This window comes from Delphinapterus leucas, chromosome 6, assembly GCF_059928025.1.
Source record: "Delphinapterus leucas isolate spDelLeu-1000000601 "Yukka" chromosome 6, BTC_Dleu_Yukka2, whole genome shotgun sequence".
NCBI lineage: Eukaryota > Metazoa > Chordata > Mammalia > Artiodactyla > Monodontidae > Delphinapterus > Delphinapterus leucas.
In genome coordinates, this window is record NC_143134.1 from 42598040 (window position 1) to 42623721 (window position 25682).

Genomic DNA, 25682 nt, shown 5'->3' on the forward strand with positions numbered 1-25682 from the left:
AGTGAGAAGGCTTCTCATTGTGGTGGCTTCTCTTGTTGTGGAGCATGGGCTCTAGGCGAGTAGGCTTCAGTAGTTGCAGCACGCAGGCTCAGTAGTTGCGGCATGTGGGCCCTAGAGCATGTGGGCTTCGGTAGTTGTGGTGCATGGGCTCTGTAGTTGTGGCTTGCAGGCTCAGTAGTTGTGGTGCATGGGCTTAGTTGCTCCACAGCATATGGGATCTTCCTAGACCAGGGATCAAACCCGTGTCCCCTGCATTGGCAGGCGGATTCTTAACCACTGCGCCACCAGGGAAGTCCTGTGAACCGTTCTGAATTAACTTTAGTATACGACGTGAGGTAGAAGTCCAACTTCATTCTTATGCATGTGGATATCCAGTTGTCCCATGACCACTTGTCGAAAAGACTATCTTTCCCCCATTGAATTGTGTTGACACTGTTGTTGAAAATCAGTTGCCCATAAATGTGAGGATTTATTTCTGTATTCTCAGTTCTTTTCCATTGATCTTTAAGTCTGTTGTATGCCAGTACCACACTGTCTTGATCTGTTGCCTGGTTTTAAAATTGGGGAAGTATGTCCTCTAACTTTGTTCTTTTTCATTATTGTATTGGCTGTTCTATGTCCCTTGAATTTCCATATGAATTTTAGGATCAGCTTGTCAGTTTCTACAAAGAAGTCAGCTGGGATTTTGATAGGCACTCTGTTGACTCTTTAGATCAATTTGGGGAATATTGCCATTTTAATATGTTAAGTCTTCTAACCCATGAACATGATATGTTTTTCCATTTATTTAAATCTTCTTTACTTTCAACAATATTTTGTAGTTTTCAGAGTGTAAGTTTTACACATCTTTTGTTAAATTTATTCTTAAATTTATTTGATTCTTTGTAATGCTGTTATAAATGGAATTGTTTTCTTAATTTATTTTTCAGGTTGTTCATTGTAAGTATAGCTACCAATTTAATTTTTTTAAAACATTGTCCCTGCAATTTTTAAAAAATATTTGTTTATTTTACTTTTGGCAGCATTGGTTCTTAGTTGCGGCACATGGCATTGTTCATTGGGACGCACAGGTTCAGCAATTGTGACGCGCAGGCTCCAGAGTGCACAAGCTCTGTAGTTGTGGTGCACGGGCTTAGTTACCCGTGGTGTGTGGGATCTTAATTCTCCGACCAGGGATCGAACCCGCATCCCCTGCATTGGAAGGCAGATTCTTTTCTGTTTGTTTTTAAAAATAATTTATTTTATTTATTTATTTTTGGCTGTGCTGGGTCTTCGTCACTGCACACGGGCTTTCTCTAGTTATGTTGAGTGGGGGCTACTCTTTGTTGCCGTGCGCGGGCTTCTCATTGCAGTGGCTTCTCGTGTTTCAGAGCACGGGCTCTAGGCTTACAGGCTCAGTAGTTGTGGCGCATGGGCTTAGTTACTCCACGGCATGTGGGATCTTCCTGGACCAGGGCTCGAACCCGTGTCCCCTGCATTGGCAGGCGGATTCTTAACCACTGTGCCACCAGGGAAGCCCAGAAGGCGGATTCTTAACCACTGGACACCAGGGAAGTCCCCCAATATAATTTTTAATGTATTAATTCCACCAGAGATCTTCAGAAATAAGTACCATGTAATTTAGGAGTGGAACAGCAGTTTTTCTGTTAGTTTTGGTTATTTTTAAATAGAAAATTTAGTTTTAAATTTACATTGGCTTATAGAAATCCTTAAAACTATTTTCATGGATTGATTTCTAACATTTGCGACAAAGAGGAGTTGTTATTTTTCAGTACATAGCTGTAAAATCTAAGGGTTTGCTTTGCACTACTTGTGTACATGTACAATTACCCAATTATTTCCTTGCCTTATGTTTCTTTTTAATTAATTAATTAATTTATGGCTGAGTTGGGTCTTCGTTGCTACACAGGCTTTCTCTAGTTGCTGAGAGCAGGGGCTACTCTTCGTTGTGGTGCGCGGGCTTCACATTGTGGTGGCTTCTCTTGTTGCAGAGCACGGGCGCTAGGCACGTGAGCTTCAGTAGTTGTGACACGTGGGCTCAGTAGTTCCGGTGCACAGGCTTAGTTGCTCCGCGGCATGTGGAGTCTTCCCAGACCAGGGCTCGAACCCGTGTCCCCTGCATTGGCAGGCGGATTCTTAACCACTGCGCCACCAGGGAAGTCCTTGCCTTATGTTTCTAATTCCCCAATTATTCAATATTTAGATTAATGAGCTGGGAAACATATTACCACTATAGAAAGAATGGCATAATGGAATCCCATGTACTTATCACTTTGCTTCATCATTTACCAACTCAAGGCTCCCATCCCCTAGATTATTTTGCAGCAAATCCAGACATCATATCACTTCATCTATAAATTATAGGTATACTTTTTCAAGACAGATTTACTCTTTGTAGCTATCTTATATTAGAACAAAACCTGCTTTAATTGACTTTGCTTTAGAAGTTGCTTAGTTTATTACGATAGAGAAGTCAATAACTAAATTTTGTTTTTATTTTGATACACAGGAGTCCAGATCTTACGTAAAATGGATGTTTCTCACGCTAGATACTGAATATTAAGTAGAAAATCTGTTTAGTAAAATCTAAGCTGCCATGGAAGAAATACCAGTAAAAGTTGCTGTAAGAATTAGACCTCTGCTGTGCAAAGAAGTTCTTCATAATTATCAAGCTTGTGTGAGAGTTATTCCAAACACGCAACAAGTTATCATTGGGAGAGATAGAGTCTTTACTTTTGATTTTGTTTTTGGCAAAAATTCCACTCAAGATGAAGTTTATAATACCTGTATAAAGCCACTAGTGTTGTCACTCATTGAGGGCTATAACGCAACTGTTTTTGCCTATGGACAAACTGGATCTGGGAAGACATACACCATTGGAGGAGGCCATGTTGGTAAGATTCTCATACTCTTTTACTTTTATTTCAGACAGTAGAAAGAAGCTGAAATACCACAGTGCCTGACACATAGTAGATGCTCAGCATATTAACCGAATGAAATAATCAATAGGATAACAGATGTGTTCATAAGATCATCATCTTTGAAAGATTTGCTTTAAATATTGAAGTTTCATTAAACTATTTATGATTATATTTGCTTGAGGAAAGACGTTTAAGACAATGTTCAGTATTCAGCCCTTTGCTGTTTTTCCCCAGTTTTGAGATATAATTGACATGCAACATTGTATTAATCCAAAGTATACAGCATAATAGTTTGATATATCTATATATTGCAAAATGATTACCACAGTAAGTTCAGTTAACATCAGTCACCTCAGTTACATTTTTCTTCTTGTGATGAGAACTTTTAAGTTCTACTCCCTTAACAATTTTCACAGCTTGGTCACATACTTACAGCTATATTGTTTTTTTTTTAAGAGGCCATGAATACAATTTTAATTCCTTAAGGGAAAAGGTTATTAAAGTTATCTATTGTCCTAAAATATTTTAGCTAAAATACTTCATACCAAAAGAAACAGATCGCCATTAGGAAGAGTTTTTGATGTTTTTTTCTGCTAGTTTAAAAAAAATTAATGTTCATTGTAAAAAGAATTGCAAGTGATGCTTAAGAAATCTAATTAAACTAATGAAAGCTCCTCTCATTCCCAGGAAATAACAGTTTGATGTATACATTCAGAGTCCTCTAGACATTTTTCTAGGTATATTACAAGTACTCACACATGTAGTTTTTTGGGTTTTTTTTGTTGTTAGTTTAATTGTTTGATGAGGTATTTCATACCTGTGATTCTGTAACTTTCTTTTTGCATTTAACGATATAAAATATCATTTCATTTCTTTCCATTTGGGTCATAGAATTTCACCTCATTTTTTTTGGCTGTACATACAATGTTCCATAGTTTGAATGGATCATAATTCACCCATTCCGGTATTAATGGACAGGATTAATGGTTGGTTTTGATTTTTACTGTTATAAAAAGTTACAGTGTGTATATCTTTATACATTTAACTTTGCATCCATTTGTTAGTATTTCTGTAGAATAGATTCCTAGAAGTAGATTTGTTGAGTAATGGGTATGCACATTTAAAATGTGGATAGATACTGACAAATTATCCAAAAGGGTGTACCAGTTTATATCCTGCCACCAATATGTGAAAGCCATTTATTTGCTCATATCCTTGCCAGTTACTGGAAATCAGAAATCCGAAATTTTTTTTTCACTATCTGATAAGTGAAAAATTGCACTTTGTTGTTTGAAGTTACATTTCTTGGTGTATTTGTGAAAATAGCATTTTTGATTTCCCAGGCTATCTGTAAGACACCAATTCTGGGTCAGTCATCTGCTGTTTGATTATTGACCATGCAAATAATGTAGTTTTTTTCTCCAATAAATAATTTATTGAGCTTTTGCAGTGGCTAGAGTACCATGCTAGGTACTGTGGTAGATGAAATCTCTTATTTTTCAATATGATGCTTATTTAAATTACTATTCATTTCCCTGCTTTTCAGAACCTTGGATTTACCAACTTTTACCAGGTGTAATCTTCTCTAAAAACTTTCATTTGCATACTCTTTTTTTTTTTTTTTTTTTTTTTTTTTTTTGCGGTACGCGGGCCTCTCACTGTTGTGGCTTCTCCCGTTGCGGAGCACAGGCTCCGGACGCGCAGGCTCAGCAGCATGTGGGATCTTCCCGGACCGGGGCACGAATCCATGTCCCCTGCATTGGCAGGCGGACTTTCAACCACTGCGCCACCAGGAAAGCCCTGCATACTCTTTAAATAGTGTATAAGAGCTAAATGATGGCTATTAAAGTATAAAACTTTACAGTTTTTCTCTCTGAAATAGTCTTTCAGGAATATAAGAGTGACAGTGAAAATGTGATCTTTAGGTTACCAGAATACATTTTGATGATTTATTTGTAAATATTATTTGTAATTCAGCTTTTTTTTTTTTAAGTCTTTTGAGTTACTCTGCTTTGTTATCTGTTGAAGTGGGAAATGAATGAGCTATTCTGATCAGCCTCATATTCTGGCTAATCTAGAATGCATATATTCAATATATGCTGGAGTTTATAGATAGTACTATTGGCTAGTTCCTGGAAGCTCTCCAAAAGGAATTTTCACTTTCTCTTGTACTGGAAAAACCTGCAGGTTCCCGTATTTGCTACATGATGGCAATCAAAGGCGGTCCAAGTTAGTAAGGTTCAGATTTTCAGGATGTTTGTTGCCAAAAATCTGAACATTGGTAATCTTCAACTTGGAAGCAAGTTGTTTTTAAGGTTCATTTGTAAGCCACCTTTTTGTAGCTTGGAATATATTTTCCATGGAACAATGCTAAAAATGGTGGGCAGGTTTCTAAATTGGCCTACAGAAACTTATTTAACTTTAAGTCCAATTTATTCTTTTACTTATTCTAAATTTTACCTTGTATATTATTTTTACTATTTTAAAAATTGTGGTTAAATAAATAAATGTAAAACAAAATTTACCATTTTAACCATTTTTAAGAGTACAGTTCTGTGACATTAAGTATATTCACAGTGTTTTGTAACCATCACTGCTCTTTCCAAAACTTTTCATCTCCCCAAATAGAAATTTTGTACCCATTAGGCAATAACTGTCCTCCCCCTGCCATCCCCTGGTAACCTTGAATTTACTTTCTTTGACTGTAAGTTTGCCTCTTCTAGATATTTCATAGAAGTGGAATCATACAGTATTTGTCCTCCTATGTCTGGCTTCTGTACTTAGCAGAATGTATCTAAAAATATCCTACATGTTGTAGCATGTATTGGAACTTCATTCCTTTTTATGACTGAATGATTTTCCATTGTATGTATAAGTCATCTTTTGTTTATCCATTCATCTGTTGATGGACACTTGAATTGTATTCCCCTTTAGGCTATTGGGACTAATGCTGATCTGAACATTGGTGTACAAATACCTGAGTCTCTTGTATGCATTTCTGTTCATTCATGTTATTGTGTTAATCTGTGTTCTGCGTTGCGCAAGTGATGGAGGAGAAGAGGCAGTAATGGAGGAGAAGAGGCGTAGAGATGTTCCCTTCCTCATTCCTGGATTGAGGTCTTGGCTTGGGCAGAACTGGTCTTTCTGTACCTCTCTTCTGCACACGTCCTTTGTTGCCATTAGACCCTGGCTTGCTCCCCTGTCTCTTTCTTATGCCTGTTTACCCTCAAACTACCTGTACCTTTCCATCCCAGAAATCTCAAAACATGCTTTTTGGCTAAATGTGAAAAAATACGACACAAATAATTTTTTTTAAAGGGTTCTTGCTAACATATATGAGTTGCATTCCAATGATTGGGATTCTCCCCAGACCATAATAAATGATCTAAAGAGAGATATTTTAGATATTTTAGGTACTACCTCTACCTATTTTGAACTTCACTGGTGCCACTTATGCCTATTGCATTCCTGGGGTTTTCAATAAATATTTTCTTATTAAATCTTTTATTTTTGCCTTAAACTGTTATCTAACTATCATTTAGTTTTTTTCATTGTCATGTCATTTGATTGTAAACTGTTTTTGTGCTGCTTGCAATTCTATACAGTATATTTAGTTTATTTTTAAGTTATTTATATTTAAAACTTTTATTTTTAGACTATATATATTTATTTCTAAAGGTAAAAATTCAGATATTACAGCCATAAGATAAAGTAAAAGTTTTCCTTTCTTTTCTCTCCCTGTTCTAACTCCCCAGAGGTAACCACCATTTTTTGTGAATTTTTTCAAAAATATTCTTTGCATAGATATGTATGTTTTCTTTTATGCAAATGAATTTGCTCTCCAGTTGCTTTTTTTTTTTTTTTTTACGGTACGCGGACCTCTCACTGTTGTGGCCTCTCCCGTTGCGGAGCAAAGGCTCCGGACGCACAGGCCAGCGGCCATGGTTCCCGGGCCCAGCTGCTCTGCAGCATGTGGGATCCTCCTGGACCAGGGCACGAACCCGTGTCCCCTGCATCAGCAGGCAGACTCTCAACCACTGCACCACCAGGGAAGCCCTGCAGTTGCTTTTTTTAACTTTATGGATCTTAGACATCTGTTTAACAATAGGTGCATGGTATACCATTGTTAACCATTCTCCTACTAATGGATTTATTAGTGTTTGGAATTTTTTATCAATTACAGGAAATTGTTACTGATCCTTATACAACACCTTTGGGTATGTGTATATGTATTTCTTTAGGACTATATCTGAGTCAAAGGGTGATCACGTTTCAACTTTTGATACCATTTATACTAATGTTTCTCCAAAAAAGCTGTGCTGGTTAACATTGTCATAGTATTCTAGAGGACCAGTTTGCTCACCTTGAGGAAATGGGGCATTATCAAATTTAAAAATCATTGCTCACATGACATTTCAAACAGTGAATAGTCATAAACAGTGATCACAGTTTTTCATTAATTACATTGATGTTCACAATTACATTGTGAATACAGTTTTTCATCAATTACAATGATGTGATTTTTAATAGTATTTTAGTGTTAATAATTGAGAGAATGCTGGGTAAATCAGTCTTTACTGTATCTTAAAATAATTAGTTACATTTCTCACTTCCCCTCTGTTTTACCCACTCTCGCTGCCATCCAACCACCCCACTTCTCTCTGCTCCTCTTTGCAGCAGAACCTTGAAGGTATTATCTGTGACTCGTGGTGTCAGTTCTCCTCTCGGTCTTTCTTACACTCACTCCGTTCAGACTTTCACCTCCACTACCACTGACACTGCAATTGTCAAGCTATCACAAATGACCTTCACTTACTAAATTTAGTGGTCAATTCTCATCAAACCGGCCTTTCAGCAAACTTGACGCATGCTCTCCACTTGGTTTCCAGGCCACCACGTTCTTGGTTTCCTCCTACTTAACTGGTCACTCATGCTCTCTTGCTAGTTCCTGATAAGTGAACCAACAAATGATGAAGTGCCCAGGGCTCAATGTTTGGTGTTCTTCTCTTCTGACTCTCAACTTTTCCCCTTGGTCTCATCCAGCCCTATGACGTTAAATACCATCTATATGTAGCTTCCAGTTTTTTACCTCCAGTCCAGATGACTGTCTTGTACTCTAGTCTCATATATCCAACTGCCTATTCAACCTTCCCAACTGTATCCCTAATAGATACCTCAAACTTAATAGGTCAAAAAATGAACTTCTGACATTTTCCCCTTAAACCAACTCAACACACACTCTTCCCTATATCAGTTGATGGCAACTCCACTGGCTCAAGACAAAATATTGGAGTCATCCTTGACTCATCACTTTCTGTCACATTCCATATCCAATCTGTCAGGGAATCTTAATGGCTCTCCCTTCAACATAAATCCAGAACCTGGTCAATTCTCACCTTTCTCTGCTGCCAAGCTTATGTCACCGTCATGTCCACCTCTCCCCCGAACCCTCTAGACTCCTGGATTAGTGCACTGGTCTCCTAAGTGGTCTCCCTACTTCTGCCCCTACCCTTCTATGACTGAGGCAAAACGCAGCAGACAGAGTGGTCTCTTTTAAATCCCAAGTTACTGCTCTGCTCCAGTGGCTCTCATCTCACCCAGAATAAGACCTAAAATCTATCGTGGTCTACAAGGACCTACATGGTCTTGTTTCTGTCACCTCTCTGACCTCATGCCCTGTTACTCTCCCCTTGCTCCATCTGCTCCAACTACAATGTCCTCCTTGTTTATGGATCACACCATTTTAGCACCTTTGCGCTTGCTGTTCTGGGACATTCAGATACCTACATGGCTCCTCTGCCACCTCTTTCAAGTTTCTGCTCAAAGGTCAGCTTCTCCGTGATGCCCACCCATCATGACTTTCCTATTTAAAGTTACAAGCACCTCCCATCAGATACACTTACACTTCCAGTCCCCCTTACCTTGCCCTATTTTTTTCTCCAGGCATACTTAATGCCTTTTAATATACTATATAATTCACTTATTGTTTTTAGCTGTTGTCTGTCTCTCCTAGTACAGTTCCTTAAGGGCAGGGATCTTTTCCTTGTTTTGTTCACTGATGGTTCCCAGTGTCCTAGAATACTGCCTGGCACACAGTAGGTACTATATAATTATTTAATGAATGCATGAATGAAGTTTGAGTAAGAGCATGCATGTGAAAATTTTCACTTCTGAACTTTATAGAAAAAAAATGTTTTCTTTTTCTATTTTAAAATTTTATAATAGAAATTTGAGAAAATAAATTTATTGATTGTAGCTTTTCTTATATCTTAAATTTCAGATGTGCTTTCTTTCTCTAAATTTTCAGCTTCAGTTGTGGAGGGTCAAAAAGGTATCATTCCTCGTGCTATCCAAGAAATATTTCAAAACATCTCTGAAAATCTTAGCATTGACTCTAAGATAAAAGTGTCTTATATAGAAGTATACAAGGAAGACCTAAGAGATCTTCTAGAATTGGAGACATCTATGAAGGATCTTCACATCCGAGAAGATGAAAAGGGAAACACAGGTAAAGTAGCCTACTTAATTGGTAGTCTTCATTAGCAAATGAATATGGTTTAATTCAGTTTCTGGATATTTTCCAAGGATTCTTTAAAAACAGACATAGAAACAAAATGCATTTGTTTTTGCTTTTAAATTGAATAGCTTATTGATTACCAGTAGCAGTTAACGCACCCAGGTGAAAAGTAGAAGTTCAGAGTGGTTGGTAAGATGAAGTTATTAAGGTGTAATTCCAAATACAGGTGACCCTTGAACAACGTGGTGGGGAGGGTGGCGATTAGGGGTGCCGACCCTCTGCGCAGTCAAAAACCCAAGTATAATTTACAGTCATCCTTCTGTATCCACTGCCTCAGCGGATTCAACTAACCTCAGATTGTGTAGTACTGTAGTATTTACTATTGAAAAAAATCCACATGTAAGTGGACCTGCACGGTTCAAACCCGTGTTGTTCAAGGATCAACTGTATTTATTTCCTATAATTGCCACCTCCCCCGCCCCTGGGCTGATCTTAAGAAAGTGTGACATAGGCTAAAATAATTTTTGTACTTTTTTTTCTCCCAGAGTTACCCTGAGGTTGGGGATGGCTTCTCCCTTTGGTGTTTTGGTGTTCATCCAAGTTGATCCAAGAACTCTCCTTTCTTCCTTTCTGATTTTTGTCCCAGCACACCTATTGCTTCCTCTTTTTTTTTTTTTTAAATTTAGAGTTTATGTGTTTGCTCCTTCATACTGACATTTACTCGTCCTTTGTTGTGCTTCTCAACGTCTGACGTTCTGTGCTGTCAACCTGTTAATCTCATTAAACATCTATTTGTTTGGAAATGGGAGAACGTTAGAATGGGAAGGTCAAAATACAAGTATTTTAAAGAATAACACTTTCTGATTTTCTGACTTAAAAGGTAATATGTTCAACGTAGAACATTTTGAAAATATAGTAAAGTATAAGGAAGAAAGTTAAAGATCATCTTTAATCTCAGAACTCAGAAATAGCAACTTCCAATTTTGGTGTGTTTCCTTCCAGATTTCTTTTTCTACACACATCTGATTAAAAAAAAAAATACACTCACAATCCCACATATTGTATGGCATCTTTTTTTTTTTTTTTTTTTTGCGGTACGTGGGCCTCTCACTGCCATGGCCTCTCCCGTTGCGGAGCACAGGCTTCGGACGCGCAGGCCCAGCGGCCATGGCTCATGGGCCCAGCTGCTCCGCAACATGTGGGATCCTCCCGGACCAGGGCATGAACTCGTGTCCCCTGCATCGGCAGGCGGACTCTCAACCACTGCGCCACCAGGGAAGCCCCTTGTTTTGTTTTTTAGAAAGAAAGCATACATAGTACTTTGTGACCTTATTAGATAATTTTGTATAGTTTATCTTTTCTGGACGAAATCCAGACGGATGTTTTGAGCTTCTGTAAAATGTAATTATTGAATGTGTTTATCTTTTATTAAAAGTTACCAAAAAAATACATGTTTATTGTAAAATAGACAGTAGGGAAGTATACACTATCACTCCTCATAAATTTAATGATGGAAATACTCCACACCTGATAGCAATCCTGCAAAAATTTTGGTAGGATGTAACAGTCTTAAGACAAATTACCATATATCTTATAAAATGTCCCAATCACAACCAAAATGCATTTGTTTGACATATTTATTGAGTTTCTCTGTATCAAGTGGTAGTTGGTATCCAACCTGGATGCTGCACAATTAACATCACCTTGGAAGCTTTTTAAGAAATACTGATTTCTGGGCCCCACTTTTCACAGGTTCTGATGAATTAGTTAAAGATGGGGCATGGGTGTTGGCACTTTCCCTTTTATAAAGCTCCCAGGTGATTTTCAGCTGGGTTTGAGGACCATAGATAGTGCTAAGCTATAGCCTAACATTAGAAAACTTTTAGAAAAGTTATACTATGATTTATGGTTAAATTGTTATATTTTATAAACTGATAGTTTAGCACTCCTTGTTGTAGTACAGGTACATTAGAACTTTAAATGAACTGGGCTGTTAAAAAAGGTGTCATGATGGAAACAATGCAAGAAAAGTGAATATTTTTTAAAGAAACAGTGACATGACAAGATCTGATTAAAGAGGAAGCTTGGTGCTGTAATTCAAGCACAGACTTGGGAGGTTTACTGCTGTGATTCAAATCCCAAATCCACCTACTCCTTTTCGAAATATTTTTGGATATAAACAAATAACACATGTAGTAAGCTTAGATTATTTTGGGTTCTATTCTGTTGTTAAAATAGAAACTTTTTTGCCTTTTTTGAATTGCCTTGCACTCTTATATTATGTAGGGGGAAACTGTTTTTAAAATGAATAAACAGGGCTTCCCTGGTGGTGCAGTGGTTGAGAGTCCGCCTGCTGATGTAGGGGACACAGGCTCGTGCCCTGGGCCGGGAAGATCCCACATGCCTCGGAGTGGCCGTGAGCCACGGTCACTGAGCCTACGCGTCCAGAGCCTGTGCTCCGCAACGGGAGAGGCCACAACAGTGAGAGGCCCTAGTACAGCAAAAAAAAAAAAAAAAAGAATAAACAACTTTATTTATATTGAAATTTTCATTTATCATTGGTTATTTACCAAAAACTTTAAACCTTAGGATGGCTTGAATATTAACGAAACTCAAAAGAAACTAATTTAATTTAATTTTAATCTACTACTGATTAATTCTTTTGAGTTATATATATAATTAATATCTTTCAATCAGTATATTAGACTCTACAAATCAAAATACTGGAATAAAGAATTTTTCTTTTGTCATGTGTTTTAAAGAATTGAGTGTGATGTGTGATTCCAAAAAAACCCACAGATTGTTTAAAACATACATATATATGACATCTTTTAGAATTTAAACATCAAAATGAATGCCATCTATTAAAATAGTCCTGTTAGCAGATTATCTAAAATTATTTAATGATGTTGCTGATGTTACTTTTATTTTGAAATGCTATGAAGTTTTTTAAAGGGACTGTCTTAGCTGGGCGGTATAAGCAAATGATAATTGTTGTATGGTTAATTTAACTCTACTGGATTTTGATTAAAACTTGCTGTTGCTATTTTAAGTGATTGTTGGGGCCAAGGAATGCCAGGTGGAGACTGCAGATGAAGTGATGAGTCTCCTGGAGATGGGGAATGCAGCCAGGCATACGGATACCACCCAAATGAACGAGCACTCCAGTAGGTCACACGCGATTTTCACAATCAGCCTTCGTCAAGTGGCGAAAAATAAAGAGGCAGCTGAAGATGGACCGTGGTATTCCCATCAGCATATTGTCTCAAAGTTCCACTTTGTGGATTTGGCTGGATCAGAAAGAGTAACCAAAACAGGGAATACTGGTGAACGGTTCAAAGAATCCATTCAAATCAACAGTGGCTTGCTGGCTTTAGGAAACGTAATAAGCGCTCTTGGGGACCCACGCAGGAAGAGTTCACATATTCCATACAGGGATGCTAAAATTACCCGGCTTCTGAAAGATTCCCTGGGAGGCAGTGCCAAGACCGTCATGATCACCTGTGTCAGCCCATCCTCCTTGGATTTTGACGAGTCCTTAAATTCTCTCAAATATGCCAACAGAGCACGCAACATTAGAAACAAACCCACCTTAAACTTCAGCCCTGAGTCAGACCGTATGGGCGAAATGGAATTTGAGATTAAGTTGCTTCGAGAAGCTTTGCAAAGCCAGCAGGCTAGTAGCAACCAAACTAGCCAGATCCATCGGGAGGGGACTCCTGATAAAAATAGGATCCATTCTCTTGAGGAGCAAGTTGCTCAGCTACAAGGAGAATGTTTGGGTTACCAAAATTGTTTAGAGGAAGCCTTTACCTTCCTGGTGGACTTAAAAGATTCTGTCAGACTAAACCAAAATCAGCAACACAAACTGCAGGAGTGGTTTAACGTGACCCAGGAGGTCACCTCATTCAGAGGACACCAAGGCATTGGAAACCTGGAAGAAGGACCACAGCATATTACAGTTCTCCAGCTGAAGCGAGAGCTTAAGAAATGCCAGGTACTTAGACACTACCTTTGTAAGTAACTTGTTTAAAGACTAAATTTATCTGGGCAAGTAAGAGTTGTTTTGGAATTTCAGAAGTTATTTTGGAAAGGATTATATATAAAATCTCATTTGCCTTTACTCTGTTTCTTTCTCCCTTTTCCTATTGCTTTCTCCTCATAATTCATCTCTTTCTTGGTTCCTCCTCCTTTCTTCTTCAAGTGTATTTTAATTTGTTGTATTTATTAAGTAGGCTCTTGTGGGACTGGTCATTAATTTAGAGGATGAGAAGAAACACAGTTTCAGGACAAAATTAGGTTAAATTTTATTGAGTTTTTAATCCCTCTTTAGGTCAGTGCTTCTTGAAAGAAAAAGAATGCTACCTGACTCCTTGAGTTTGGTGTTTTGATTTTTTAGACAAATAAATCATCATATTTGATAATATTTAAGGAATGTAGCTATGTACATGTATACATATTGTATATATGTATATTGAGTTAAAATTACATTTTCCCACTTTTCATTTGAAAAACATTTGTTATTTAAAGATTATGTGTCACTGGGGAAATAATGGAGAATAGACATACCTAGTTTTGCTTATGTGGAGTTTGCAATCTGGTGGACAAATGGATAGTCCACCATTTTTTTTTAAATAGGAAAAGATATAGGTAATAAGATGGCTTTCTAGTTAGAAATCTTTCCTCAATATCTATTTGTATGTATTAGAAAGAAACCTCTATTACAGCAATTCTCAAACTTTTTGCTCACAAGTTTTCTTTACTTTCTTCAAATTGAGGTTCCCTAAAGAGCTTTTGTTTGTGTGGGTTGTTATCTATTGATATTTACCATATTAGAATTAAAACAACAAATTTAAACTATTAATTCACTCAGAACAATAATAACCCAATTACATGTTAATATAAAGAACATTTTTTCATTAAAAATAACTATTTTCCAAAACAAAAAAATTTAATAACAGTGGAATTACTTTATATTTTTTCAAATCTCTTTTCATGTCTGATTTAATAGAAGACAGGTGGATTTTCATATCAGTCAGCATGCAATTTGTTGCAATATGTTGTTTTAGTTGAAGTATATGAAGAAAATCCAGCCTCATCTAGATTTGTAGTTGGAAGAGAGGACTATTTTAATGACTTTTTCAGATAATTGTGCATATTCTCTGACATTATATCAGAATTCAACAAGCGGAAATTTCCTAAAGGTTACCTGCAATGTGGGATTTGAAACCATTTTGTTACATTAACATTCACTGATTTTTACCTTGTACTTTGAATGGATCTTTTATCCACACACAATTTTGAATCAACATGCATTAGACACTTGAAAAATATTTGATTACTAAATTATGAAGATCTTTCAATGCTGACACATTTCACTATACAGTATCAAGAAAATCACATTCCTTAATATCACCACTGATCTCACCTGCAAAGTTGTTAATTACTGGAAGCTGTCAAGTTTACAGTAGCAGAAGTGTTTTCCAAAATTCTAATTTTTGCATGAAACTTGAATTTTATCATTTGCAACAAATACTTTAGTTGTTTTCCTTGAAATGATGGTTCTGTCACACATAAAAGTGTGAATAGTTTGCCTGTTGTTCTTTAGAGTAAAAATAGCACCCTATGAAAAATGTGGCTAGTTCAGCTTGGAACTCAAACAGTTGCACAAGATTTTTTGCCCCAGATAACTATCACCCTTCAGTATACAGCAGAACTACTTTATGCATACCTCCCATTTGACACATAGAATACTAAAAAAGTGCTCATGTGTTGAGATTTAATGAAATCATGTTTATTCCTTCATCAAGATATTCTTAAGTGAAACTGGCATTTGTTGGTTTGTTTGTATTGTTAGTGCACAGCAGTGAAGAATACAGTGGCTACCACTACAGTTTGGTGACTCTTTATTCATACTAGGAGCCAGCAGTTTTACATATCATTGTTTTTGCACCATCAGTACAAATGACAACATGGTGAAAAAGGCAAATATCATTTTAGTATAACTAGGAAAATGGTTTTAACCTCATGGATACCCTGAAAGGATCTAAGGTTCATGCTAAAAGATTCACTACTGAATACACTACGAGAACTGCTGCTCTTTTACAAAGCTTTGATCTTTAAATATAAGCATATAAAGTACTGCTTTTAAAATCATGGATTTTTTTTTTTTAAAGGCAGTAACTCTGCTCTGCCTTTTTCTTAAATAGAGCAGGCCTGGCCCTTCCTCTTTGGTATAAGAAACTGGCAGAACATTAAGTACAGGTAATAGGAAGCTTGAACTTTGTGGTACACTATAGGAGTTGGTGGTAGAAAGCATGCTTCTAAGATGACTGATTTTGGAAGCCCACAAAACCCATCTGCTTGGGGGTGAGATGGGTAGTAACCTCCTCTCTCCGTCTGTTGGAAACTCTAAATTTAAACTTGCTCTAGATTATGTACTCTAGATTATGATATCCCAAAGATATTAACAGTCTTGATGAAAAATGGTACCATGATCAGATTGTTTTGGGAAATGCTAGGTTGCAAAAAACAAACAGGTTTCTTAATCCAAAGACTTCCCAGAACTTTGAAAAGTACTGATGTATATTGTGAGTCTCCAGGTGAGAAATATAGCATTCAGTATTTCCCAATTTAAAAAAAATGGATTCCCTTTTTTGGTCTGCAATCTTCTAGGCCTAGTAATCTATGGATACCACTGAACAGCAAATAGACATATGATTGGTGTCATTCCTTACCCCATATGTCTCTTAAAAAATTGTTTTTTAAACTTCATTTCTGTTCTTTTTTTCTGTGAGAGAATATAGTAGTTAAGAACATGGGTAACAGACTTCCAAGGTTTGAATCCCAGCTCCTCTGTTTACTAGCTCTCTGACGTTGGACAAATACTTAACCTCTCTGTGCTTCAGTTTCCCTACCTGTAAAATGGAAACACTAATAATAAGCTCCGTTTAGGGTTGCTTTGAAAGCTATTAGGGCATTATTAGTTCCCATGAAGTGATGAGAAAGATGCCTGAGCTATAGTAAGGCTTAATACACGTTAGCCTATTATGATCTCCTCTCATTTATTTCTCTTCTACCTGGGCCTAGGTTATACATCTGTGGCAGCTAAGGGATTGGACTCAGTAGTTGTAGGTAGGGCCACGTGCCAGGGGTTCTGTGAAGGCAGCTCATCCCCTCATAAATACCTCTTAAGTCTCTTTGTTACTTTTTTACTCCATAATTTGAACACAAGGACAGTATGTGAACATGAATATACTCAACAGATAAACACTTTTAGATAAATAATAAACAATAAAACTGTAGTTTATAAAGTATATGTAAAAATATTTAAATATTCAGCACTGGGAGAGCCGTTACATTTTAAGCTTCTCGGATGGGCAATTAATTGCCCATAGCAGAGGGTATTAACTAATGAGAATTATAGTTATATTTTATTTTAAAAACAGAAAAGTCATAAAGGTCATATAAATATATAGGGTTATAAGGACCATCAGGGTCATGCGTTCCCTCCTTAATTTGGTCATTCAAAGATGCCAAGCAGAGAAAAGAAGGGACTTGCCCAAAGTCCCAAGGGAAGGCTGTAGCAAATTCAAGGCTGGCCTCAGTCCGTGGGTTCCCAGTGCAGAGGCCCATCCACCTCCACGCCACCACCTGAGAGGTCACGCACATGCTCTGGTTTTGTGAATTAAATCTTGTTTGTACAGAGAGCACCATTTTGTAAATAGGTACTCTTTCTTCTCTTTTCCTGTGGCTTAGCGGAAAGAGCATAGGCTTCAGATCTAGAAAGGCCCTGGAGTTGACTGTCAGGAATTTGGTTTATCCATTGTGTTGTCCTGGGAAGAGGTGTTAACTCACTGAGCTTTAGTTTCTTCATGAAAAAGGAATCATGTCTATTCAGTGAGATATTTTTAAAATGCCAAGTTACAATCTAGCATAAAGTAGACCCTTGACCAATGTTAATTTTCTGTTTATTTAGTTCAAAATTTGTTTTAAAAGTATTATTTTCATGTCCCGAGTTTATTTGGAGACAGGCAAACTAAGAAAACTATACGTTTAACCATATTTCCAGACATCTTCAAAATATATCTCTTTTTAGTGAAAGGGTGCAAAATTAGCAAATGTTCTTTATTTAAACATCCAAATGCATTGTTATACTCTATAGGTCAGTTTGGGAAATGTGACCTCTTTGATTTTTAAAAACCCACATTAAAATCTCATGGCAATTCTAGAAAACTTATAAAAATCTCATTGAATGTACTCTTGAATAACTGGCTTCAATCTTAAAGTGCAGGAAATAAAAGTAAGGAAAATCTTCCTGTCTTTGTGGTGACTAATTCTTACATTATAGCAGTAATAGGTCCTCTCAGCTGTTTCTGCCTTTCTTATAAAGAAACCAGAAACAAAGGATAAGAAAATTTTAAGAGACATCTTCAAGGTGTCATTAAACCACAGTTTTTGTGGTATTATGTGGGCTCTCTCTCGAGTACTTTCCACATTGAATCTCTCTTGTGCTTTCTTTCCCTCCCCACAGTGTGCTCTTGCTGCTGCTGAAGTAGTATTTAATCAGAAGGACCTGGCAGTGAAGGAACTAAAGAATCAAATGCAAATGATGATGCAGGAAAACAAAGGACATGTTATATCTTTGAAAGAAGCGCAGAAAGTGAATAGGTTGCAGGTAGAGTTTTTTAATGTACCTTGCTCTGTATATTTCATTGGAATAGTACATGACTAAATAAAATAGCATTGTAAATGATAAGTGGGAATGTTTGCAAAAATAGGTTTCAGATGGAGTTCTGAACACAAGCACCTGAAAGAGTTATTACAGTTTTCCTCCTAAATTGGTGTGAAGGGAAAACATTTTTATTGTTAGCTTGACTTATATTTCAAAAATACAAAACCTGGGGCTTCCCTGGTGGCGCAGTGGTTGGGGGTCCAAGTGCCGATGCAGGGGACGCGGGTTCGTGCCCCGGTCCGGGAAGGTCCCACATGCCACGGAGCGGCTGGGCCCATGGGCCATGGCGGCTGGGCCTGCGTGTCTGGAGCCTGTGCTCTGCAGGGGGGGAGGCCACGGCAGTGAGAGGCCCACATACCACAAAACAAACAAACAAACAAAAAAACACAAAACCTTATACCCAGGAACTTAATTTGCAAATCATATTATGGTTATCCTTTCTTTATACTTTCCCTCCCGTTGTTTGCCAAAGTAATAGGCAATATGATATTGTCAAGTGTTGGAAGGTAAACACATAATTTAAACTTTTTGATTTGTTAGATTATCGTTTTATACTCCATCAGTGATTTGCTCTTTAATTTTGGCTAAATCTTTCAATTTCTCTCTCTTAGCTTTTCTGTATTAACATGGATGTGCCTGCAGAGTAACATGGTATGTCCCTAAATATTATACTCCCTGGCTATGAACCCTACCACCCCCCCAAACAGTTAATTTCATTTAAAGACTTTAGCTTCCTATCAAGGAGTAACTACTGCTCTGAGTAATAATCTGATTCAGGACAAATTAGACTCTGATTTTGACATTATTTTTGTTTTCTTTTTTAACCCTTCTAATTCTGTAATAATTTAAAAACATAAAACATATATAAAATAATATGTGTTGTTCAGTGATTTATCACAAAGAGAACAGCTGGGTAGCCACCACCAGTTCAAGAAATAGCACACTGCCAGCCCCTCGGAAGCCCTTAGTCTCTCCTCCTCGGAGAGAGCTGCTCTCCTAATTTTCATAATGATAATTTCCTTGCTTTGCTTTGTGGTTTTACTATGTATCCTTGAACACTACAGTTTAGTTTTTGGAATTTTTATAAATTTAATCATTCAATATATATTCTTTAGTATCTGGTTGCTTTCATCGAACATTTTATCTGTTCTGATTCATCCACGTTGTGTGTAGCTGTAGCTTGATTAGTTTATAGCTGTACAGGATTTCATTGTATGAATATACCACAATTTATGTTTCTGTTCTACTGTTGATAGACATTTTTTTCTATGAATTTTCTTAAACATGTCTCCTGGTGCACACGCACACACATTTCTTTTGGATTTGTGCCTAGGAGTTGAATTGCTAGGTCATAGGGTAGGCGAATCTTCAACTTTAGTAAATGATACCAAACTTGTTTTCCAGTTTAAACTTGCACCAGCACTGTGTGAGCATTTCTGCTGCTCCACTTGCTTGCCAGCATTTGTTATTGTAAAGTTTTAAATCTTAGGCAATCTGGTAGGTATATAATATTATTTTACTGTGGTTTTAATTTGCACTTCCCCGATGACTAGTGAAGTTGAGCACTTCTTCATGTTTTTTTGCTATTTGGATACCTTCTTTTGTGAAATGCTCATTCAAGTTTCTTGCTTGCTTTCCTATTGGACTGAGTCTTTCTATATTATCTTCTAGGAGCTTTATTGTTTTGCCTTTTACATTTTGCTGTACAGTTCTCCTGAAATTGATTTTTGCGTATGGGGTAAAGGTCAAATTTCAATTTTTTTCCATATAGATATCCATTTGTTCCAGCGTCACTTTTTGAAAAGACCATCTTTTCACCACTGTCTTTGTCATAAATCAAGGTTCATTCATGCATGCATCTATTGTATATTTCTGGGACTTCTGTTGTATCTCATTAGTTTTTCTGTCTTTGGACCAATGTCACATTTCTTATTTATTGCAGGTTCCTAATAAGTCTAGATATTCTATAGAGCAAGGCCTCTGCTCTGTTTCCCTCCTCCCCAAGAATGTCTTGGTTGCTCCATATAAATTTTAGAATCAGCTTTTCAAGGACCACAAAAAAACCCAAAAAAACAAAACTTTTTTGTGATTTTGGTTGGGATTGCATTAAATCTATAAGATACATTTGGAACGAGTTAACATCTTTTGATCATGAGTCTTTTCACTAACCCATGAACATGGTATATTCCTCCATTTACTCATGTTTTCTTTGGTTTTTCTCAATAATGACTTTTTTGTGTGTATGTAGAAGTATTGCACATTTTTTGTTAGATTCATTCCCAGGTACTTTATTTTTTTATGTGACTATTAATGGAATCTTTTCAGATTTTCATTTTTTGTTGGTATGTGTAACTGTATTGATTTGTGTATGTTGATAGCTTATACCCAGCAACCTGATTAAATTCATTTTTTAATTCTGATATTTTATGTAAATTCTTTAGGATTTTCATTTATAATTATGTCATCTGCAAATGAAGACATTTTTATTTCTTCCTTTATGATCCTTATACCTTCTGTTTTTTTTTTTTAACCTTACTTCATTGACTGACATCTTTAATACAGTGTTGAATACAAGTGTTGATACCAAGCATCCTTGTCTTGTTTCCAACTGCTGAAGAAAAGCTTTCACTGTTTCACTATTAAGTATCATGTTTGCTGCAGATTTTTTTTTTTTTTTTTTTTTTACTTTTTGGCTGCATTGTGCGGTATGCGGAACTTCCCCGACCAGGATCAACCTGTGCCCCCTGAAGTGGAAGTGTGGAGTCTTAACTGCTGGACCACTAGGGAAGTCCCGATATATATATTTGTTTAATTTATCCTTTATCAAACCAAGGAAAATTTCTTTGCTGAGAATTTTTATTATGAATGGATATTAAATTTTATCAAATGATTTTTCTTTATCATGATTTCCTCCCTTTATCCTGTTAATGTGGTGAATTATATTGATTTTTCTAATTTTTAAACCAATCTTATATTCCTGGAATAAACCTTTCTTTGGGTCATGATGTATTGTGTTGGGGGTCCCCAAGACCACCCTCAGGTTGGATGATGCACCAGGAGAACTCAGCATATAGTTGTGCTCATGGCTAAGATTTATTACTGTGAAAGGAGAGCAAAGGGAACGGGGACATAGAGTGAAGTCCAGAAGAAACCAGGCACAAGCTTCCAGGAGTTGTCTCCCGGTGGAGTCACCCGCATGTGCTTAATTCCCCCAGCAAAGCCTGTGACAACTCACGTGAAATGTTGTCTACCAAGGAAACTCAGTAGAGACTCAGGTTTTATTGAGGGCTGGTAATGAAGGCATTCTCTGCCCAGCATGTACCAAAATTCCAGACTACCAGAAGGAAAGCAGGTGTTCAACATAAGCCACCTTGTCTGTACAAACACTTTGAGCACAGTGAGCCACTCTTACCAGTTAGGGTGTTGGGAACCCTCTTAGGATCCAAGTTCCCAGACACCAGCCAATGGACAACCTCTTAAGCAGGTCTTTCAAAGGATAGCAGTCAGGTCTGCTGTGTTAACTGTTTTCTACAAGTGTCCTTGATTTGGTTTGTGATTATTTTGTTTAGGATTTTAGCATCTCTATTCATGTGTGAGATTAGCCTATATTTTCCTTTTTCAAAATATTCTTGTTAGATATTGTAACAAATTAGGTTATCCTAATAATATAGGTTAGGTAGCATTCCTTCTCTTTCTATACTTTGGAAGAATGTGTGAAAAATTAGTGTTATTTCCTCCTTAAATGTTTGGTTGAATTCACCTGAAAAACATTTGGGACTGGAACATTTCTTTGTGGAATGTTTTATTATGAATTCAATCATATTTTCTTTTTGCCCCCCTTTTGATAAGGTTTATTTGTCTAAGAATCTAACAACTGTGTCTAAGTTTTCATATTTATTGGCATAAGTTTGTAATAGTCTCTTATCTCTTTAATGTTTTTAGACGTGTGATGATATCCCCCTTTTCATTCCTGGTTATTTGTGCCTTCTCTCTTTTTTTTTTCTCTTGATCAACTTCACCAGGGGTTTATCAATTTTATTAGTCTCTTCAGAGAAGAAATTCTTGACTTTGTTGATCTTCTCTAGTATATGTTTATTTATTATTTAATTAATTTCTACCCTTATCTTTATTATTTAATTTTTTCTGCTTTTTTGGGGGATAGGATCCTATGCTATCTTTCTAAATTCTTTAGATGGATGCTTAGTTCATTGAGTTTTAGCCTTTCTATATATTTTTAGCCTTCTATAATATATGCATTTAAATTTATATGTTTCCTCCTAAGCTTATTTTTACCTGCATTTCACATTTGCCTCAAAATATTTCCTAATTTTTATTGTGACTTTTTTCTTTGACCTATGGGTTGTATAGTTATTTTATTTACAACACATGGAGGATTTTATTAACTTTTAGCTTAGTTGCATTTATTAATTTTTAGCTTAATTGTATGATTTCAGTTCTTTGGGTTGAAAATTGCTTTATGGGTTAGCATAAGGCCAGTTTTTGTAGATACTACAGAAGTGTTTGAAAAGAATGTGTATTCTGCAATCATTGGGTACTCTTAATCTTGTTTATCCTGTTATTCAAATCTATATTTTTACTCACTTTTTGGGGGTCTTTTTGTCATATCAGTGATTTAGAGTGATGTTAAAATCTCCCACTATAATTTTGGATTTGTCTTGAGAATAGTGACCATTTTTGCATTATATATATTTAAGCTCGGTTATTAAGTACATAGAAATGTAGAATTGTTACATCATCCTGGTAAATTGACCTTTTTTTTTAAATCACTTTTTACCTCATTTTATCTCTTCTAATGGTTTTTGCCTTAAAGTCTATTTTATATTAATATAGCTATACCAGCTTTCTTTTGATTAATATTTACATGGTATCTCTTTTTCCATCTTCTTTTTAATCCTTCTGTGTCTATTTTAGTTGTGTTTCTTGTAATTAGCAGGTTAGATAATTTTACAATTCCTTCTGACAGTCCTTATCCTTTAATTGGATTACTTAGTTCATTTCTGAATTTAACATAATTACTATTACATTCTGGTTATAATCCCACCATTGTGATTTTTACTTATCCTATCTGCTCTATGTTCCTTCTTCTCTCCTTCTTACCTTCTTTTGGATTAATTGTGTATTTTAAAATTTACTTCATTACCTTAGAAGTTGTACTTTCACTTCTTTTAGTGGTTATTCTGGAGAGTATACCATGCACCCTTGACTTAATACAGTCTAATATTAATTGGTATTTTTACCCTTTTCCTAGAGAGTATAAGGACTCCATTTAATATCCCCCGTCAACTTATATGCTATTGATGTTTTATATTTTAATTATCTGAATACATGACTTTTAAAATAAAGTTACATTTTATAGCTCAGCATTAACACAGTGAAAGTTTAGGGTTTTTTTTTTTCTCCTATTTAAACATTATAATACATGTGAAATATTAAGATGAATGACATTTCTTATTTACATAATTTTGTGCTTATAAAACAAAGATTGATGTTAGAGCTTTCTAGATTGGATATACTTCAAAATTTTTCTTTAGAGGATATGTAAGAAGCTAAACCACACACGGTGTCTCCCCCCCCACCCCCCCATATAATTCGTTCTGCCTTTGATTTCCAAGTTCTTTCTCCCACGACTCTCAATTGCCTATCTTCTATCTCTTTGTGTTTCTGGCTTTCTTTTTCGCTGAGTAAAGGCTTTCACTTCACTGCACCTGTTACCACTTTCTGTCCCCTTTGCTGTCACCTCAGCTCTTTGCAATTTTCTACACTTTTTAACATTCTGGTCTCTTGTTACTTCTTGGATTTCACTCTGAAGGTTCAAACTTTTATAAAGATCAGCTAATCACAGTGCTTCAGGTTGGCAAGCTAACCAATCACAGTGTGTGGGGCACTGTCTTGCACACTCTTTAGGCTGTATTTATTGGTGCTTACTATTCAAAAGTTTTTACCACTCAGGACAATCCTAAATTCTTGTGAACACCAGAAAGCTAGTCTTTGTTTTTTGGTTTTTTTTTTTTTTAGAAAAAAAAATTTTTTTTTTTTGGCTGCGCCACGCACCCTTCAGGATCTTAGTTCCGTGACCAGGGATGGAACCTGCGCCCACTGCTGTGGAAGTGTGGAGTCTTAACCACTGGACCGCCAGGGAAATCCCAGAAGGCTAGTCTTTGGATAAATGAGGTTTTACTGTTTTGTTAAGGTAGTTGTAATTTTGGTGGATGTACAGTTATTTTTAATCATTATACACATACTGAGGTTCTCTGTTTTTAAAATTCTTATCTCTCTTCTACAAAGAATGAAAAAATAATAGAACAACAACTTCTTGTGGATCAACTGAGTGAAGAACTAACAAAACTTAACCTGTCAATGACTTCGTCAGTTAAGGAAACTTGTGGAGATGGGCCAGATGCCAGGATACCTGAAAAGAGACCATATACTGTACCATTTGATACCCGTTTAGAGCATTATATTTATATTCCAGCAAGATCAGATTCCAGGAAGGTAAAGTCTAAGCATTAATTTCTTTCTTATTATGAGATTTAAAAAATATTGTATATAATATAATATCACAGTGTATTTGTATAGTCTTAGCAGGTTTTTTTTCCATTTGGTTTCATACACTTTTGTTTATACTCTTCTTTTTTGTTTGTTATGTATACTCTTTTTTAAATCATGCTTCTTTTTAATAAAAAAATTAATAGGTAGGAGAATGTATAGATATATTTGGAAGGAATAGTTGAAGATAATGCTTACATTTATCAAGGAGAAAAAAGCTACCCTTTGCTATTGTATTTTCAGACGTGACTAAGTCTGATATCTTCATGAATTTTTTCTATCTTTATTTACCCAACCCAAGTTGATGAGGTTGGAGGTATTTATTTTGACTTACTTTGCCTGTCTGATTATTTTCAAAATGACATTTATGTGTTATTCAGTCTTGCCAAGTTTGACATAATCAAGGCTATATAAAAATGAGTATGAAGTTTCATCTTAATTTTTATTTATTTATAAAAAATATGTGTGTGGGTGGTAAATATGTGCACACACTGATTTCTCTTGAAAAATCAAGGAATCTCCACCATGGAAAAGACTAATTAGCAGATTCATGAATTTTGGTTTCCATTTATTAATTTTAGGACTGGAAATGATTTCATTGGTTACAGTCAAAGGGATAAGAAATATGAGAGATGTCATAGACTTTGCAGTCAGGCTGGCTTGGGTGTGGATACCATCTCTATGGTGTAGGCCTGGATGGATGACTAAAACCGTATGAACCCCAGGCTCCTTATCTGTCAGAATGGGGGACCTGCGGGGGTGTATGGAGGATTTACATGAGATGTTGACTCCAAAAGTGCCTGGCACACTGCATCCTAACACATGTTCATGGGGTGCTTCTACTATGTCCCAGGCTCCATGCCTCAGAATGAGTGGGACAGATGCTACTGTTACCTCTATAGTTTTCAATTTTGAGTGGTTGGATTTAAAATTTAAACCATCG

The 25682-nt window shown here is 36.3% G+C and overlaps 1 protein-coding gene across 1 annotated transcript in view; it reads left to right on the forward strand.

The window, feature by feature from the left end:
* The window catches only part of KIF27 (kinesin family member 27), a 91845-nt gene that overhangs the window by 1562 nt on the left and 64601 nt on the right, over window positions 1–25682 (forward strand). Inside the window, exons 3-7 of the mRNA XM_089913058.1 lie at window positions 2510–2894; window positions 9229–9429; window positions 12492–13435; window positions 17972–18115; window positions 24479–24685. Coding sequence (XP_089769184.1) covers window positions 2597–2894; window positions 9229–9429; window positions 12492–13435; window positions 17972–18115; window positions 24479–24685 — 1794 coding nt within the window. The 5' untranslated portion in view covers window positions 2510–2596. The remainder of the gene's footprint in view (window positions 1–2509; window positions 2895–9228; window positions 9430–12491; window positions 13436–17971; window positions 18116–24478; window positions 24686–25682) is intronic.